This window comes from Aspergillus eucalypticola, assembly GCF_003184535.1.
Source record: "Aspergillus eucalypticola CBS 122712 chromosome Unknown BO83scaffold_2, whole genome shotgun sequence".
Taxonomy (NCBI): domain Eukaryota; kingdom Fungi; phylum Ascomycota; class Eurotiomycetes; order Eurotiales; family Aspergillaceae; genus Aspergillus; species Aspergillus eucalypticola.
In genome coordinates, this window is record NW_020290276.1 from 1473819 (window position 1) to 1491606 (window position 17788).

At 55.4% G+C, this 17788-nt stretch overlaps 3 protein-coding genes across 3 annotated transcripts; 2 read left to right on the plus strand and 1 right to left on the minus strand.

The window, feature by feature from the left end:
- Positions 1–628: 628 nt before the first annotated feature.
- BO83DRAFT_450038 (reducing polyketide synthase sphB) lies at positions 629–8333 on the minus strand (the record flags this gene model as incomplete). Its single annotated transcript, XM_025536781.1, has 6 exons — positions 629–2009; positions 2077–2492; positions 2550–2834; positions 2898–3269; positions 3342–7695; positions 7762–8333. The coding sequence occupies 6 exons, from the start codon at positions 8331–8333 to the stop codon at positions 629–631; spliced, it is 7380 nt and encodes a 2459-aa protein (XP_025392977.1).
- Positions 8334–9526: 1193 nt separating this feature from the next.
- Positions 9527–11217, plus strand: BO83DRAFT_433954 (aminoacyl transferase sphA; the record flags this gene model as incomplete). The annotated part of the gene is made up of 3 exons (XM_025535733.1): positions 9527–10349; positions 10404–10546; positions 10597–11217. 3 exons carry the CDS (start codon positions 9527–9529, stop codon positions 11035–11037), a joined length of 1407 nt encoding a protein of 468 aa, XP_025392978.1. The 3' UTR covers positions 11038–11217.
- A 207-nt stretch (positions 11218–11424) lies between these two features.
- On the plus strand, positions 11425–15908 carry BO83DRAFT_405245 (MFS transporter/GAL4/fungal specific transcription factor domain-containing protein; the record flags this gene model as incomplete). Its single annotated transcript, XM_025533781.1, has 6 exons — positions 11425–13076; positions 13332–13397; positions 13495–14480; positions 14603–15035; positions 15146–15434; positions 15486–15908. 6 exons carry the CDS (start codon positions 11425–11427, stop codon positions 15906–15908), a joined length of 3849 nt encoding a protein of 1282 aa, XP_025392979.1.
- Between the last annotated feature and the right edge of the window lie 1880 nt (positions 15909–17788).

Consider the following 17788-nt stretch of genomic DNA (forward strand, 5'->3'; position numbering starts at 1 on the left):
AACATCGAGCATCAATTTCAACGTGAGATTATACCAGCTCTTCTAGGATGAAGAATCATAGCCTCCATAGATACTCGTGATGATAATCACACGCGTGAACAAGCTCACGGAATTTCTTGACATAACTTGCCCCCATACAGAAGTGCTAGCTTAGATGAAAGAGTTAATTTTCTACCAACAGGTCGAGTGGCCCTGCAGCAATCAGACGATCGTCTTCTAACCGGCTGTGCTGTCTTCCGGTAAAGAGGACCATGAAGGAATGGTTGAGGACGATCAAAGTCTATCCAAAAGGACTCTGCCCGTTCCTGGCCCAACTCCCCTTTTTCGAGGGTCAGGGTCACTGTGGCAAACACAAGCCTGGTCTACTTTATGCAACATGCCCAGAAGTGTGGCGGCACGATCTTGTGCGTAAGCCGCAAGTTCTATGTACCTCGATTTACGGATGGACTTCAGGAGGACAGCGGAGTGTATGTTCCAGAAAGTCAATCACTTGAGGTTGCCATTGGATCGGGTAATATCTGCTCAATCACGCAGTGAATATGAGTATTCATCTCAAAATATACAGGATCAAGGCAGACACCGTGAGATTCATACCTTAATACTTTTGGTATGGTCAGTTTGGAAGGGCTCACTCGATACCCAACAACTTGGCAAGCCCCTCCGCCGCATGTTTCCCCAACCCCTCCAGATTCCCCAACCCCATCATCTCCAATACGGTAATATCAAAGCCGAACGCCTGTCTCCACCAGCTGCGCATCTCTACACCCACCAAGGAGTCCATGCCCAGCTGCGACAGCGGCAGCGAAGTATTCAAGTCCTCGCCCGTCTTGAGCAAGAAGTTAAACAGCTTATTCCCAATCTCTCTTGCTAGCAGGCTAGCGCTTTCCCCGGACCTCAATATATACGGGTCAGATTTTGTCCGGGCGAGGAAGGTCTGCAGAGTATCACCGTCGGAACTGACATCGGGTACGTTGGTCTTCGCGACGGAATTATGGTATAGCGCCATACGGCGATCCTTTCTCCAGAACACGCGACTCTCGGGACTGCTGAGGGGGACGGATGTGCGGAGACCAAGGATGAAATTATTCTTGTCTACGAATCCTAGGCCGTTGTTGACATTTTTGGCCGCGTTGGGGTTCACGGAGAGAGACATCGTGGCCAGTACGGCCTCGAGAAGCTCGGACTCGGTAAGATGGTGTGCACCCGTCTGCTTCAGGCGCTGGAGCAGGGCGTCGTCCTCCGCCACGTAGCCAATGTCCTGGACCGCGCCGATATCGACCGCGGAGGCGGCCAGCCCCAGTCTGGTCCGGTACTGGACGAAGGCGTCCAGGAAAGTATTTGCTCCGGCGTAGTTGGCCTGGCCGGGCAGACCCAGCACACCGGACGTGGACGAGAAGAGCACGAAGAAGTCGAGGGTGATCCCGGCGTCCTGGGTGGCGTTGTGGAGGTGCCATGTTCCTTGGATCTTGGGCGCAACCGCGGTGTTCCATTCGGCCAGCGTCATGTGGGGGAACGCTTGGTCTCGGAGGACCATGGACAGTTGGAGCACACCTTTCAAGTTGGGTGCTTGCTGGATGGCTCGTTTGACATCAGCCTCGTTGGTGACACTGCCCTGGACGAGTCGAACGTCGCATCCCATGCTCTCAAGCTCCCGGACGAAGTCGTCATCGTTCAGACCCAGGCCCGCGCTCCGGGAAAGGAAGACCAGACAGCGGGCCTTGTGCTCCACGAGACGCCGCGAAACGGCGCGTCCGAGACCACCCAGACCACCGATCATGAGGTAGGATGCGGTGCTGTCCAAGTCGAGGCTCGTGGCAGTTTTCACTAATGTCGGGTCGATGTTGGGGCTGCCATCCGCGTTTCGCAAGAGGATGACCAATTTGCCGAGATGGGTTCCTTGTTGCATGTGTCGGAACGCATCCTCTATAGCTGAGGCATTGAATGTCGTAATGGGACTGATTGGTGTGATATGACCGGCTCGAAAGTACGTCATGATCAGTTCGAGAAGTCTGTTTTCATGAAAGCCAGTCCAGTCAGCGTCCCCTGGCTCATTGCTATGTCGGGGTCTTCACGTACCGTTTGCACTCCGATGGCCGCTTGTCTCGCAGCAGGTCCAAGTAAAAGCAGGAATACGTGCGGCTGCCCAGGAAGCGGCCCATGTCGAGCCGAGCGGCCCCAAGCATGTCACGCTTGCCGATGTCCACCATCTTCCCGAACTCAGCGAGGCATAGCCAGGTCGCGTGCAACAGTTCGCCGGAGAGGGAGTTCAGAGCCAGATCGACTCCCTGGCCTTGGGTTTCGCGCATCACACCTTCCACAAAGCTTGAGTCATGGGAGTTGAAGATGCGATTTCTCGGCAACCCATATGTTTCCATCAGGTATTTTACCTTCTCCTCACTGCCTACCGTGGCATAAATGGTCGCACCTGCCATGCGGGCCAGCTGGATGGCAGCGATTCCCACGCCACCGCATGCACTGTGGATCAGGATCGACTTGGCTGGAGGTCAGCATTGCGGCCCCCTGGCCTGACACGGATGGGGCGGGCTTACCTGTCCTTCCTGCAATCCGCCCAGATCGAACATCGAGTAGATGGCGGTAGCAAACACGACCGGCATGGTTGCTGCGTCTTCGAAGGAGAGGTCCGAGGGAATCTTTGCACAGAGCTTCTCGGAGGCAATGGCATGGGTCGCGAAAGTGCCATCTTCGCGCAGCATGACCCGGTCTCCGGGACACAGCCGCTTGACGTCGGGTCCCACATGGCGAACGATTCCGCTGGCTTCAACGCCCAGGCCATTGTCGGGAAACGGAACCACAGCCAATGCGCCCAAGACATCCTGACGGAGGAGGTTAGTAAGTAACCCATCAGGACTGCATGGTGGAGAGGGTCACGTTCTTACCTTGAAGTTCAGGCCGGCTGCGTATATCTCCACCTCGACTTCGTCCCCAGCCAGGGGCCTTCCTTTCGAGGCCTTCCAGTGCAGGGAGCTTAGGCGGCTGGGCTTCTCCATGTCAAGAGCGACCCAGTCGTCTGGCTCGGTCACAACGGCGAGGTCATCCTTGAGCGAGAAGGGGAAGATCCGTCCCACAGAGACGGTCCCACCTACGATGGTATACTCATAATCCGGATTCAACGATTCGTCCTTCGCTCGGGTATGGAATTTGGAATAGACGTCGATAATCTTGTCCAGCGATGAACGAATGTCATCTACTTCACACGTCGCAAAGTCCACCAGCATCTCTGAGCGAATGGAGCGTGCGGCACCGATGACCTGGGCAAATCGGGGGTCGGGGCATTGGACTTGAGAGAGATGCGTGATCCACAGCAGACCCGACTCCCCAACGGTATTCAGAAGGTGCTGGAAGGCTGCGAACCGAGCCGCATCGATGTCTTCGAAGAATGGGCGAGTGCAGTCGAGGAGGGAGATGATGTCCTGGGACTGGGGCAGTTCGTCCCCGAGCCGGAATGTCTGCACCTCGTAGCCTCGGTTGTTAAGCCGGCGCGACAAGGAGTCCGCATAGCTGTCATCACTGGGGTCACAGAGCAGACTGACAGTTCTCTTCTGGTCTGTACCATCATCGACCCGTGGCTTGGCCACCATGATGGCGTTCAGCTGATGCGGCTGCTCGCCGTCAAGCACCACCGCATCCAAGCCGGCGAAACCGGCGCCTTTCAGCTCCGACTCCCAGCGAGCCGGAGATACACAAGGCTCGTCCGGTCTTCCATCCGGCCCACCGTACCACCAGCCCGCCAGCGTGCCGAAGATGAAGTTGGGCCACTTGGAGGGGGAGTTCAGCTCGTGAAGGAGCAGTCGCCCGTTCGGGTCGAGGAGCTTGTGAACATTTCGGAGGGTTTCACCGAGGTAATTTGTTGCATGCAGAACGTTGGTCGCGAGGATCAGATCGTACTTCTCCCCATCGAACCCCTGCTCGGACGGGTCTTTGCTGATGTCCAGGGTGCGATACTCAATGTTGCTCTCCCCACTGAGCCGCTCCTTGGCCGTCACAAAGAAGCCCGAGGAAATATCCGTGTACGTGTACTTGGAGAAAAGGGAGGGTGTGGAGCTGGTGCTAGTCGAGCCGGGCAGGCGTAGCAGCTTCAGAATGCTCGCCGTCGTCGCGCCCGTCCCGGCTCCGATCTCCAGGATTCGCAGGTTGGGCTTAGTATGGGCTAGGTGTTGGATGAATTGGGACCGGTCACACGCGTCGGTGACAACATAGAGCTTATACAAGGTGTCATCTGCGAGAAGGATATCGAGAGCCTCTGTTTCCCCGGTGAAGAGCGCCGCGATGTTGGTGGCTACTTTCTGGAGGCCGATGGCGCAGTCGACGACGGGCGTCTCGGACAGGTGTTGCACCAGTCGTTCGATCCTCTCCACAAGGGCCTCATCCTCAAGGGCGAGGAAGGTGGACCATTTTTCGTCAAGCCGCATTGCTTCCACCTGGCGGTTCATCCAGTCGCGATACAGGGGCATATGCGCCACCGGCGTGCTAGCATCTTTGATGCGTCGACTGCCGTAGATCATACCTAGCCGAGCCAGCTCGTCCAAAGCCGGCGTGTACAGATGCCGAGGAAACGACGGCTTGATCAGCGTGCTGGCGTCCAAGAAGTCGATATGCGGTCCCCATGTCAGGCGGGCGGTGGTTTCAAGGCCGTCGGTCTTTCCTGCCTCGCCGGCCTCTTCGAGAGGCGAAAGCTTCAAGCCTTCCATGTGCATGACAATGGTACCATCTGCGATGCATTGCTGGACCTGCCCAATCACTTCCCCGGTGCCTTTGACACACGTGGCTGAGGCCGACACCTGCAGGTCATCTATCCTGGTGGGGGTTTGCCGGACTATCACCCGGTCGATCTTGGTGGGCACTCGTCGGTATGCCTTGGCGTCCACAGTGCCCAGGAGGCCAGCAAGAGGAGCCGCCTGAATGCAGGCGTCGATGATAGTGGGATGGAGGTGATAGTACGTTTCGTCTCCCGCTTGGTCCGTGGTCACCTTTGCTCTTGCCAACCTCTCCCGAGTGCCCGTTTCAATATTGGTCAGGCGCTTGAACATCGGCCCGAAGTTCAAGCCCGCACGGTCCATGAGGTCGTAATACTTCTTGGATTGCAATTTCCGCGGCAGGGGATCCCTGAGGGCGGCCGTCTGCGTCTGCCCTTCCTCCGCCGCCGTCCCCGAGGCCTGACCAGTGCAGTGCTTGGTCCACGTCTGGCCGTTGTACGAGGCGATGGTAAATTCCCACCATTGGCTATCTAGCGAATCAGTCAGCCGATGGGGATGGAAGGTCGTCACCACCTCGGTGGGTGTTCCCTCGCGCAGCACTAGGGCTGAACTGATCACCACGCCTCGCAAGGTGTAGCTCCCCTGTGATCCGCTGATCTGTCGGATCGCCTCTCCGACCATTGACAGATAGCCCGCACACGGCAGAATGATATCCACCTCGACCTTGTGATCTCGCAGCCAGCCGGAGTCCTCGACCCGCATCATGCTTCGCCAGCTCGGCTCCAGGTCGGTGCCGAGCAGCTGACGATCGCCGAGAAGCGGATGGCTGGCAAACTGGCGGAATCTCCAGTCGCGGGAGATGCGGGACTCGCGCCAGTAGTCGACCCCATGGTCCCAGGGGTACCGAGGCAGTCCGGGCAAGCAGGATCCCGAGGGGTAGAGGGCATTCAAATTGACCGGAAAGTTCAGCTGGAAGAGCTTTCCGAGCGCTGTCAGGAACGACTCCACGCAATTCTCACCGCGGCTCATTGCCGCGATGTACGGGGCCGAGTTCGAAGACGACCGAGCAGTCAGGATCTGTCTCACGGGCCCTGCGAGCGCGGCATGTGGTCCGATCTCCAGAAAGGCGACATTGTCAACATGATCCAGGAGCTCGGAGACCGCGGCCCGGAAAAGCACGGGAGATTCCAGGTTGCGTTGCCAGTAGGCCGCGTCCAGAGGCAGATCCTGTTCCTGCTTGCCGGTGACGCTGGAGAAGAACAGCTTCCCGGGTCGCCTCCCAACCAGGTCGCGGCCGATAGTGGTTGAGTAGTTGGTTCCGACCTCGCGCATGTGGTAGGAATGATAGGCCTTATCAACTTTGAGAAGCCGAGCCGTGACCGTGGGATACTCCTTTTTGATCCGTGCAACCGCGGCTTGCACCTCCTGGGTGTCTCCGGAGAGAGTGACGCTCTTGGGGGAATTCTCACAGGCGACCACAACAGTGGGAGGTGAGAGAAAGCTCTGGACCTCCTCCCAGCCCAGCCCTATAGCCGCCATGGCGCCAGGGCGGGTTTGCCCTGCAGCGGCCAGACCTCGCTGCCAGGCCGCAATGATGGCCTCCCGCGCGGTCAAAGCTCCCGCAGCGTAGGCAGCTCCAATCTCTCCGCTACTGTGGCCAACCACCGCCGCCGGGGTGACTCCTACTGCGGCAAAGAGGTCCACCAAGCCGATTTGGACGGCTGTGCAAAGGGGCTGCGAGAGCTCGGCCGTCTGGACTCGGGACGTCAGGGCCGGCTTGAGGAGCTCTTCCTCCAATCGCCACTCGGGACCGTTCGGGGCTGCTTTCAGGTATTTGTCCAGCGCCCGGATGGTGTTCTGGAACGAGAAGTCGGAGCGCAGGAGGAGGTCCCGTCCCATGCGTGCCCATTGTGCGCCTTGACCGGTGAAGACCATGGCGAGGCTGGGCGCAGAGGTAGGCACCTTCCGGCCGGGAGATGGGGTGACGACTCGGTCTGGACCGGCAATGAGGAAGGATCGATGCTGGAGATGCTCTCGGCGAGTAGCTAGGGTGTAGGCCAGATCGCACAGCTGGTCCTGGTGTTGCGGGACCCAGTTCTCGAAAGTCTCGGTCATCCGCTGCAGCGATCCAGCCACGCTGGCGGAGAGAAGCAGCAGCTGAGGGCCGGCGAGGAAATCGTCCGGCGTCGGGCTGGGGATCTGAAAGCTGCGAGCCGAGTCGAGGATGAGGTGCGCGTTGGATCCTCCCACGCCAAACGAGTTGATGCTGACCCGCTCCCATCGCGATTCCGGCCACGGCGTTGGGTCCAGGGGCACCGTTAGTTTGCAGGCCTCGAATGGGATCTTCGGGTTTGGGGCAGTGAATTTGATATTGGGGGGGATGATGCGATTCTCCAGGGCGAGGACACCCTTTATTAGGGATGTCAGCCCGGACGCGCCCTCGGAATGGCCTAGGTTGGGCTTGACCGATCCAATATACACGCCTGCGTCCCCAAAGACCCGCGCAACGGCCAGTGTTTCGACCGGGTCACCTGTCGGGGTACCCGTGCCGTGGCACTCGACGAAAGCTGTCTCGGCCATGTTTGTAATGCCGGCAGCCCGGTACGCTTTCCGTATCAGAGCCTCCTGGCTGTCGGTGCTGGGGTGGGCGATGCCCGGTGTTTTTCCGTCGCTGTTGGACATGACGGAACGGATCACCGCACGGACGGGATTCCCATCGCGAAGGGCTGCGGCCAAAGGTTTGACGAACACGGCGGTGATAGCTTCGCCTCTCGCGTAGCCGTTCGCATCCGCCGAGAAGGTCTTGCAGGACCCGTCGGGCGATAGAACCCCCTTCTCGGTCATGAACGCTGTCGTGGCTGGCGCAAAGATCAAGCTCGACCCCCCAACGACAGCGGCGTCGCAGTCCCCTCGTTGGAGGGCCAGACACGCTTCATTCAGCCCGACTAGCGCAGACGAGCACGCAGTGCGGATGGTAATACTGTGCTATGTCAGTAAATCTATTTTCTCTGGGAAAGAGAGAGGAAGAGAAGAAGGCATGACATACCTGGGCCCGCGCAGGTCCATTTCATATGACACCCTATTCGACAGCATGAAGTCACTATATCCATCCACCCGGTTCATGCCATTTTGCTGGGGGTCTTTGCTTTGCAACTCCAGCCAATCCTCCCCGTAACACCCCATGTAGCATCCAATGGGCTGGGCACGGAAGTTGGCTTCCCCTGCGTCGTCGAAACACTCTCTCACCACCTCCAGCATCTGGCGCTGCTGGGGGTCGGCGGCCTCCAGCTCAGCCCGACTGAGAGAGAAGCGGGACGCATCCAGCGCACCGAGCTTAATGCTCTCGTCGAGAAAATAGCCGTACTCAGTCACCACCGTGCCTGGTCGCTTGGATGGGGAGTGGAAGGCCGATACATTGTATCGTGACTCAGGGACCCTGGACCGCGCATCGCCTTTGGCTATCAAGAAGTCCCAGAGGTCTTGCGGACTCCCCAGTCCGCCGGGGAGTCGAAGGGCCATACCACATATCGCAATTGGGGAGAATGTCGTACTAGCATCATTAACCTCGCCCCCCGGGTTAGGAGCAGAGCCAGAAAGACCGTTTTCTCGGGATGGCATTTCGAAATATAAAGATACAAAGGCTCACTGCTCAAATTTTGAGTTTCTAGCCGTGACAATGTGAAGCCTGCGTTGCGAGAGACAGGACTTTATATGTCCGGAAGATTGCTTTTTTCCTTGCCAACTTTCTCTGGTTGTGAGACAGATGTCATGATCGAAAGACGTCAGGCTTGTCCTCTTCGCCTATCTACTCGCGTTATCGTGCATGATCCTTAGCATAATTCAATTGGCCCCCAATGCTCGTTGATAGCAGAATTTGATTAAAATAAGTCATACGTCTTCAATCCTTTTTGTATTCCAGAGACATTCTTACAGTACAAAGGAAGAAGGGACCAATGAAATGGTAGACACCTGTGGTATTTTTGCACATGTCCAGCCGCAGTAGTGCATGGTGCACCAGGAAAGGGAGTTTATCATGTTTCACCACTAGTACTGCATGAATGCCGTGATATTTTAGTGTCGAGTATGATCTAGACTGTTACCCCTCTCCTAACACTATGTAATACCGATCAGTATAGTGGCACGAGACTCGTCTCCTCTCGGTGGTGACAGCACCCCGTGAACAGGACCTCAGGCGAGCCCATATGGAACAAATTTCGAGCAATCTGAGAGGTACGTTGAGCGAGGCTTGGAAGATGCAAGTATTTTGTGTTGTATGGACTTTCGTATATCATGTATCGCATGGCCCTGGATGCAAGTATCTCCCTGCCACACCGGCAGCAGCCTGGCTGCTAGATTGATACCACCCGCTACTCGGCTGCTAGGGCTGACATCAGCATGTGTGAGGAAAGTAATCGATCAATTAATCAAGCTTCTTAACCGGACACCTGGTCCTTGCCCTCCGAAGCGCTTTCCTGTCCTAGTAACTTAGATGCTACTGCTCATTTGCCCCCCCGCTTCCTGCACTTGCATTGTTACCCCAGCGCAGTCTGACTGCATTGAGACCCGTCTTGATAGGATAGACTGGCAACTACTAGCTGTATAGCGTATCTTATACGAGGGATGGCGCAATGCGACGGTCTTATTGTGGAAATATCCTTATCGGGGATTCCAGGCTGACACCACAATGGCAGCTCCAGATAGCACAGGTCTTGATATAGCCTACTCAGCCAGCCCCCAAAAACTTGAGCATGTGCCTTTCTCTCCCAGTCTACATTGTGTTTCTGCACTAATACCTTTGACGCACTCATACTATGTCTGATTCATTTATCGTTGAATGGGCGAGAGCTCAACAGCCCAAGGCCCCTAATATGAAGAATGCCTCCGTCTTTTACCGGAACCTGGAAGAAGAGCTCGACGTGCGTCGAGCCCAGCATGGCTGCATAATGCTGCACACCAAGGAGCAAACTTCCATGGTGGACTTTTCCTCTACCGATATCCTCGGGCTGAGCACCTCGGGCTCCGTCCGGAAAGGCTACCTGGACGAGCTCGCCAAGCACCCCGATTTCAAGCTGAGCAGCCACGGCTCGCGTTTGACTGACGGAAACTCCAAATACCTGGAAGACGTCGAGCGTGAGCTGGCCGCATTTCACGGTGCCGAGGCTGGGTTGATTGTCAATACGGGGAGCCTGGGCAATGCCGCTATTTTCTCCGTCATTCCACGCCCCGGCGATGCCATTGTGTACGATGAGCTCATCCACGCCAGTGTGCACGATGGCATGAAGGATAGCTTGGCACTGTACCGCAAGGCCTTCCGCCACAATGACGCCGAATCGCTGTATGATGCACTGGTGGCCGTCCAGGAGTCGCAGCCCCAAATTCGCAACGGCACGCGATCGGTCCTGGTGGCAGTTGAGTCGGTCTATAGCATGGATGGGGATATCTGCCCGCTTCAGGAGCTGATTGAGACGGCCAAGGAAGTGTTTCCGGAGGGCAACGTCCAATTCGTCATCGACGAGGCGCACAGCACCGGGGTGATTGGGCCCAACGGTGCTGGGCTGGTGAGCGCCCTGGGGCTGGAAAGCGAAGTAGCGATCCGACTACATACGTTTGGGAAGGCGCTGGCTGCGACTGGAGGTAAGACACGATTGAATTAGTGTTGCTGAAGAAGACTCTGACTTAACTCGGTAGCTGTGATCCTGTGCAACGAGACCGTACGCACGATGCTGATCAACTACGCCAGAAGCATCATGTTTTCCGTGGCGCCATCCTTCCCCATGCTGGCCTCGATTCGCGCTACATACCAGCTCTTGCGCAGTGGCGAGACACAAGGGGTATGGGTTGCCCCCCTTTCTACCGAAAGCTGGAGCTGACACAGCAGCAGGCCCAGAACCGCGTCCAGGAGATCGTGAAATTCTTCCTGGAGACCATGACCTCCGACCCGATCTGGAGCAAGGCCAGCGACACCGGGCTTCTCCGCCTTCCCACGTACGAAGACGCGGATGTCCAGCCAGTCCTCACCCAGATCATCCAGCTGCGGACGCGCACCAAGCACAACTTTTACCTTGCATTTCACCTGCAACGGGCCGGGTTCTCGGTCTTCCCCATCTCGTATCCGGTGGTGCCCAAGGGGACGGAACGCGTCCGGATCATCTTCCATGCGTCAAACACGGACGCGGAGGTTAAGGCCCTGGTTGCTGCAATTGCGGAATGGGCCCAGGAGATGCTGGAGATTGAGAGCAGCGCTGATCGAACGAGGGTGCCAGCTGCGGCGCGGCATGTGTATGCGTTGATTGCCCAGGCTAATCTGAATGGGAGCGAGTAGATGGGTTCAAATAGTCGGAGGACTATCGTGTAGAAAGCAAGTATTCAAGCCTTGATCTGGCGCTCCTGACATTACCTCCAAACTCCATTATTATAGCCTGTTCACCGTATTTCGAGAGGAAGAGAAAGGGAAAAAGCAAGTCTTGCTAAACTGCTTATCTGGCTAAGAATTCTTGTCCCGGCTTGGGACTTGGGGTGGGGGCAGCAGTGGCACGACCCCCTCGTTATAAATTGATCGGTGCTGAGATCCTGACAAAGGATCCACTCCGAGGCCGACTCCGATGGATTCCTGCAGGCAACTCTCCCTGACACGGGTATTTGAGTCGCAGTATGTCCAACTGGCGGTTGTCATTCTTGGGGTAATACGGTGCTTTCCTGAATCACAACCATGGATAATCCTGTGGACGAGAAGACGGCGTCGGAAGGACAATCTACCATGGATGTGTCCTCTGAAGAGAAAGGATCAGCGGAACAGTCTTCCCTTGAGACAAAATCCAAGAAGCCGCTCTCTTTCCATCTGGCCTTCCTGGGCCTGCTGTTCATGGTGTTCATCGTGTCGCTGGACACGACCACCCTGGCGGTGGCCATCCCCATCATCGCCCGCGATCTCGGAGGCACAACCTTGCAGTCCTTCTGGGCCAGCACCTGCTTTATGCTGGCCGTATCCGTCGTGCAGCCTCTCTACTTGAGCGGCTCAGACGTACTCGGGCGCAAAATCCCGCTGTACACCGCATACTTTCTTTTCATCGTCGGCTCGCTCGTCTTCGCCCTGGCCCCGAACATGGCCACTGTTATTGTCGGCCGCACTATTCAAGGGCTCGGGGGCAGCGGCCTTGACGTGCTAAACGAGGTTATCACCGCTGACATGACCACAATGAAAGAGCGCCCGAAATATCTCGGTCTGCTGGCTATCCCCATGGCTGGCGGCGCCCTGCTCGGTCCCATTATCGGCTCGCTCTTCACTCAGTACGTTACCTGGCGCTGGATCGGCTGGATCAACCTGCCTCTCATCGGGGCGAGCTTCATTCTTACCTTCTTCTTCCTGCGCCTGCGCCCCGTCGAGGGCACATTACTGCAGAAACTTGGTCTCCTGGACCTGCTCGGCATGGCCCTGTTCGTTGCTGGCTGCGCCGCCTTCGTCCTCCCGCTCAGCTGGGCCGGGGCTCTCTACTCCTGGGGCTCCTGGCGGACTCTCCTCCCGCTGATCCTCGGCTTGGTCGTCCTGTCCCTCTTCGTCGTCTACGAGCGTGTTCCCGCGCAGCCCGTCCTGCCCTACCGGCTCTTCAAATCCGCCACCGCCATCACCACCTTTCTCGGTGGCTTCCTCCACGGCCTGGTCACCTATACCCTCAACACCTACCTCCCGCTCTTCTACCAAGCCGCCTTCTACGATACTCCCCTGCATGCCTCCGTTACTCTGCTCCCCATGAATGTCATGTCCCTGTTCTTCAGCTGCGTCTCGCCAATCTCCGTCAGTTACCTCCGCAAATACCGCGTGAACATCTGGACGGGCTGGGTGTTCCTCACGGTCGGGACTGGACTCCTTCACATCATCACCCCCGCCTCATCCGTATCATTCCGTACGGGCCTCCCCATCGTGGTCTCCCTGGGAATCGGCGTTCTCTTTACCGTTCTCGTTCTCCCAGTGCAAGCCAGCGTTGTCAGCGTCGACGACACGGGGTTTGCCGCCGGCTTATTGGTCTTTTTCCGATTACTGGGCGGGTTGGTCGGTCTTGCAATCGGGTCGACAGTGTTTAGCAGCGTTTTTGCAAAGTCGATCAAGGCGCTGGGAGCCCTGCCTAGCAGCCTGGCCGCGCTGGAGAATAGTCAAGCCGCGGTGGGGTTTATTCCTCAGTTGAGGGATCTGAGGGGACAGGTGGGGCAGGAGGTCTTGGATCAGGTGACAGGCGTGTATAGTCATTCATTCCACGTTATTTGGATTGCGTTGATTGTCTTTGCGGGGGTGGGGTTAGTGGCGTCATGTTTTACGAAGGAGGTGAGTATGGAGAAGGAGGAGCTGGGCAGGCAGCGGTTTGAGGAGTAATCTATACAAACTCTTATTACCATCAGGATACACATATCCTTTAGTTGAGGGAGTTGTTTGCGTCCTACCCTAGTACTCGACGCGGATAGGATAAATCGGGGTAGGGTTGGAATGATGTGGATGCACTGCTAATTGGGTTTAGCCTGGGACAAGACCAATGTAATGGCCTCATAGATAACTATATAGATGGCAAGTGGTCGGAAATAGGAGCTACCCCCTACTAGTCAGCTCCTATTTCTGTTTTGAATTAGTCTAGCATCTCACCTGCATCTGGTCATCTCCACCCCGACCCCGACCCCGACTCCGCAAATCTGCGAGTCCGTCACCAAAAGTCTCCCCTCCCTTCCTCACTCCGACCCTTTTCATCCCACACACGCACACCATGTCGCTACTGCGCTCTAACGGGGTGCTCAGTTCCTGCGAACCATGCCGCAAATCCAAGATCCGATGCGATCACACCGCCCCTTGCGGCCGATGCCGGCGCAGACGCAAGCCGGCCCTGTGCGTATACCAACCGGCCCCGATGTCCAAGCATCCGAACAGGACGGATCGCAGCTCCACCGATTCCATCTCGTGCGGAAGTGGCAGCAACATTACTACCAGTACCAGTATCAGCAGTGCCTGGACGAGCCCGCTGCCTCCTCCCTCGCTAGTCACTCCGCCCTTGCCTCCGGGCCATCTCCGTGATGGCTACCTCGCCGATTGTAGTCACCGCGGCACCTCGACCCCCAGCACTGGCGTCTTCGGGCCCACCAGCTACCTGTCCGTGCTGCGCGACGACGTTGACGATGGCTCGTCCAGTATAGCCCTCTTTGCTAAATCCCTGCAGCAAAACACCAGCGCCATCATCGACGACAGCCAGATCCAGCTTGGCGCCGAGCTGCTCCTCATCCTGCTCGATGATTTTGCTCTATACGAACGCATGGCCACGGCGCGGTTCGACCACTGCCAAGGCGATTTATTTCCCCCATCTGCCCTGCGTCTGATCCTGTCTTCCATCCGAACTATGCTGCACGAGGCCATTTCCGATCCCGCTAATTCGCTCCCTTCTCTACTTATCCTCTCCCGAAGCATTTTTACTGCCTCCTCCAAACCATTAATCGTAGACCCTTCCATCACCCCCACGGAATATTTTTCCTCTATGCCGAACCGCTGGGAGCTTATAGGGCTAGTCTTTGCTGTGATTGGTTCCAGCGCGTGTCTCCTCCCGCAACACGATCTGGCTGCGTATTCCCCACCGAACCGTCCCCCACTTGACAAAAAGGGTCTTGCAGCTGTCTGTGTGTCCGCGAGTGAAATCTGTCTTCGTTTTTTCGACTACACCGGTGTCATCTCCGAGCAGTTGTGTTGGGTGACGCTGGAACATGCTTCGCTTCTTACCCTGCTTTATGGGGATTACGGTACCCTTTCCCTTCCAGTTTCCTATTCACCCTCCCCATTCTTCATACCTATTGCCTAGTATCCTCTTACCAGATTCCCCTTTTCCCTATTCTGCCCTTAACCGATGCTAACCAACAAACAGACTACCGTCCCTACAAAACCCTCTCTGCACTCATAACCCTTCTCTTCACCCTGGGCTACCACCACCGCGATACCACATCGAAACTCCCTTTCTTCCGCGCGGAACACCGCAAACGCCTCGTCGTCGCCACCTATGCCATGGACATAGGGCTCTCCACATTCTTAGGTCGTCCACCCCGCATGATCCGTCGGTATATCACCATCGACCCGCCACTGGACATAGCCTTCACAGATATCATAGCCTCGCCAGAAGTTCTCGACGCTGCGATGACACGGCTAGATAACAATGGGTGGAACGCAGAGGGAGCGTATACAAGGGGATCATACGCGAGAGCATGCTTCATGATGGGGGTTGTAAGAGAGACAGTACTAGAGATTTCTCTGGATCCGAAAATCGGGGAAGGAGAGGGGCCAGGGTTGGAGGAAAAAATTACGTGAGATGCCATTCCCCCACCCCCTTGCCCAAACTACCTTTCCCCTTACCTTCTTTTAATGGTGGCTTGCAGAGGACTAACGAAGAATGATGACGAAAAAAAATTTACAGAGAAATATCCACCCTCGCCGCAAAAACGCGTCTTTCGCTCCCCTCATCGCTGTACCGTGTCAGCACGCCATCGGACTTCAACCGTTGCCCCGAGACAGCTAAAGTTTGTCTCTTCCTGCACATGGACTCACTTTATGATGAGTTCATTCTCCAGCGGACCATAGTCCAGCGGACGGGCGCCAGCACAGAGAAATTGATTGCTGTCGCGCACGAGCTGCTGGACAACCTATTGTTGTTGATTGCCAATCGCGCTGTTGGTGGGTGGGATGGAAATTCTGTTGTTTGGATTGTATGTTTCCCTTCCCCATCCTCTTCTCCCTCATTACTCAAAAGACTTAAGATGTCCTCACTCGGTCTCCCCCCGGCCGGTGTCCTGGCTGTCGAACTGCTGCGTCGGTTCCAGAACCCCGATTCTGATTCTCAGTCAGCGGCCTTTCCCCGCTCGGAAATCATCCAAAATCTGAGCCGCTTTGCTGCAGATCTTGAGTATGTGGTGTCCAGGCAGGCAGGGAATTATGATGTTTGTCAGCAGGCGAAGTCTGTGATAAGGCATATCCTTGATCTGGTATTGGGGGGAAGGGGGGCGGATGTGGAGACGCGGGAGGAGGAGGAGGGTGGAGAAGGGAGTGGAAACACCAGGGGAGATGTGGAAGGTGGAGGGACAGCGCCAGAGTTTGTGGCACGGGATTGGATATCATGGGATCTCAATGCCTGGATGGACGAGGATTCGGAATTGGTCAGATGGTTGAATAGTTTCGAGTAGTAGATACCTTATGTGTTCTGGTTAATCTGATCAAAGGGAGGGAATAAGGAGGAAAATCAAGTATAATCTATTTAGGACCAGTTGGGATGTAGCATCGGATCAATTTCATGACTGAAGGCATAATATATATAATAGCTTCAAGCTTAACTACCTTTTACTTTGAGGCAGTCATATGCCGCTATGCTAGTAGTATCGTTGTGACACTTGGGTACGGAATCCGACTGGAAACAACTGACAACGATATTCCCGCCCAACTCCTCGCTATCAACAACCATCCCTTCGATGCCATCAGCAATGGCTATTACCGCGTGGTTGAGTTGTTCCCAGTCCTTGACAAGCTACTGGAATGCTTAGCACCTTGGAAGAGGTTCTCGGACAACGTGGAACGAGAAACCACCAAAGTTCCATATGAAACATTTCGAGATCGGCAAGTCAGCGTCTACGTGGAACTGGGTTCAGAATGCCCTTAAAACCAAGGCGGGGTCGCAGATCACGTCCACATAACTTGCCTATGTGATAGGGACGCTTCAACAAGCCGGCTTCGAAGCTATTCTTACCGTTCTACGCCTGATTATCAAAGCCATCGTGCTGCACCCGCACTGCTTGAAGGAGGCCCAGCAAGAGCTAGATCGAGTTGTTGGGCCCGACCGGCTCCCTTCTTCTGAAGATATGCCTCAACTGCGATACATCAACGCTATCCTGAATGAGGCTATGCGCTGGCAGCCGCCGACTCCATTTGCAATTCCACATGCAACTACGCAGGACGACGAATACATGGGATACCAAATACCAAATGGTACAGTGATTATTCCCAACATCTGGGTCATCACTTTCGATCCGGAGGTTTTCCCTGATCCGCATAAATTCAAACCAGAGAGGTAGATTGACAATCCAGACCTTGAACACAGCCCGTTCGGCTTCGGTCGAAAAATCTGTCCTGGCAGGCATCTGGGCTGGAATGGCGTTTTCATTCTCATGGCACGGCTCATGTGGGCGTACAATATAACTCACTCGTACAAAGATGTAAAGAGAATTGAAATTGACCCGTGGGATATCCAATTGACGTTTACAGCAGCATCTAGGCCGTTCAATGCCTCATTTGAAGATCGAGAACCGAAGAAGCAAGATATCATAGAGAGGGAGTGGGAGAATGCGATTAAGGATCCTGTTCAAATTATGGAGGAAATTGAGCGAAAGACTGAGAGATAAGAGGTTAGTGAAGCTTGGGCAAAAGAAATTGGCCAGGCAGGCAAGCCAAGCGGTTTTATTGTATAGTCATTTCTCGAGAAATAGACTTTGGCCTGTTCTGATGTGACGAAATGAATCCGGATGTTGTGATAGCAGTGAAGTTCAAGAATGCCAGATGCACGGAAGGTGGCAAGGCTATGTATGACATTTGGGTCGGAACCACAGCACATGTTCCGCTACAGAGTAGTGCCCTCTCTACTATAATCGCGAGACATCCTTTATGATTCAAAATAGTTAAAGAACAAAATAGTTAAGGACAAAGAATACAAAAACATACAACAGAAGGGATTCGCTGGTGGTCACCCACCCAACTACTAACCTCCCGGCGTGTGGCTTAAGTACGGCTGAGCGGACGGGAAGCCCTGTTTTCCACACCCTATGGTCGTATGTGTGAGATTTAAACGGTCCAGAGTATATACCGCATCTTTTCTACATGAATTGCTTATACTGCGAATTCCTTGATTGGGACACTGCTCTGTCCTGCAATTTCATATCGAGACCTACCTTACACCTCGTGCAGTAGTCAATATTGCTGGCTAAGATCAAAACCAAATAACACAAATATGTCACATATTCAATTATATTAGTAACTTGCTTTAGTGGAAATAATCTACCCTTTATGATGTCTTTAT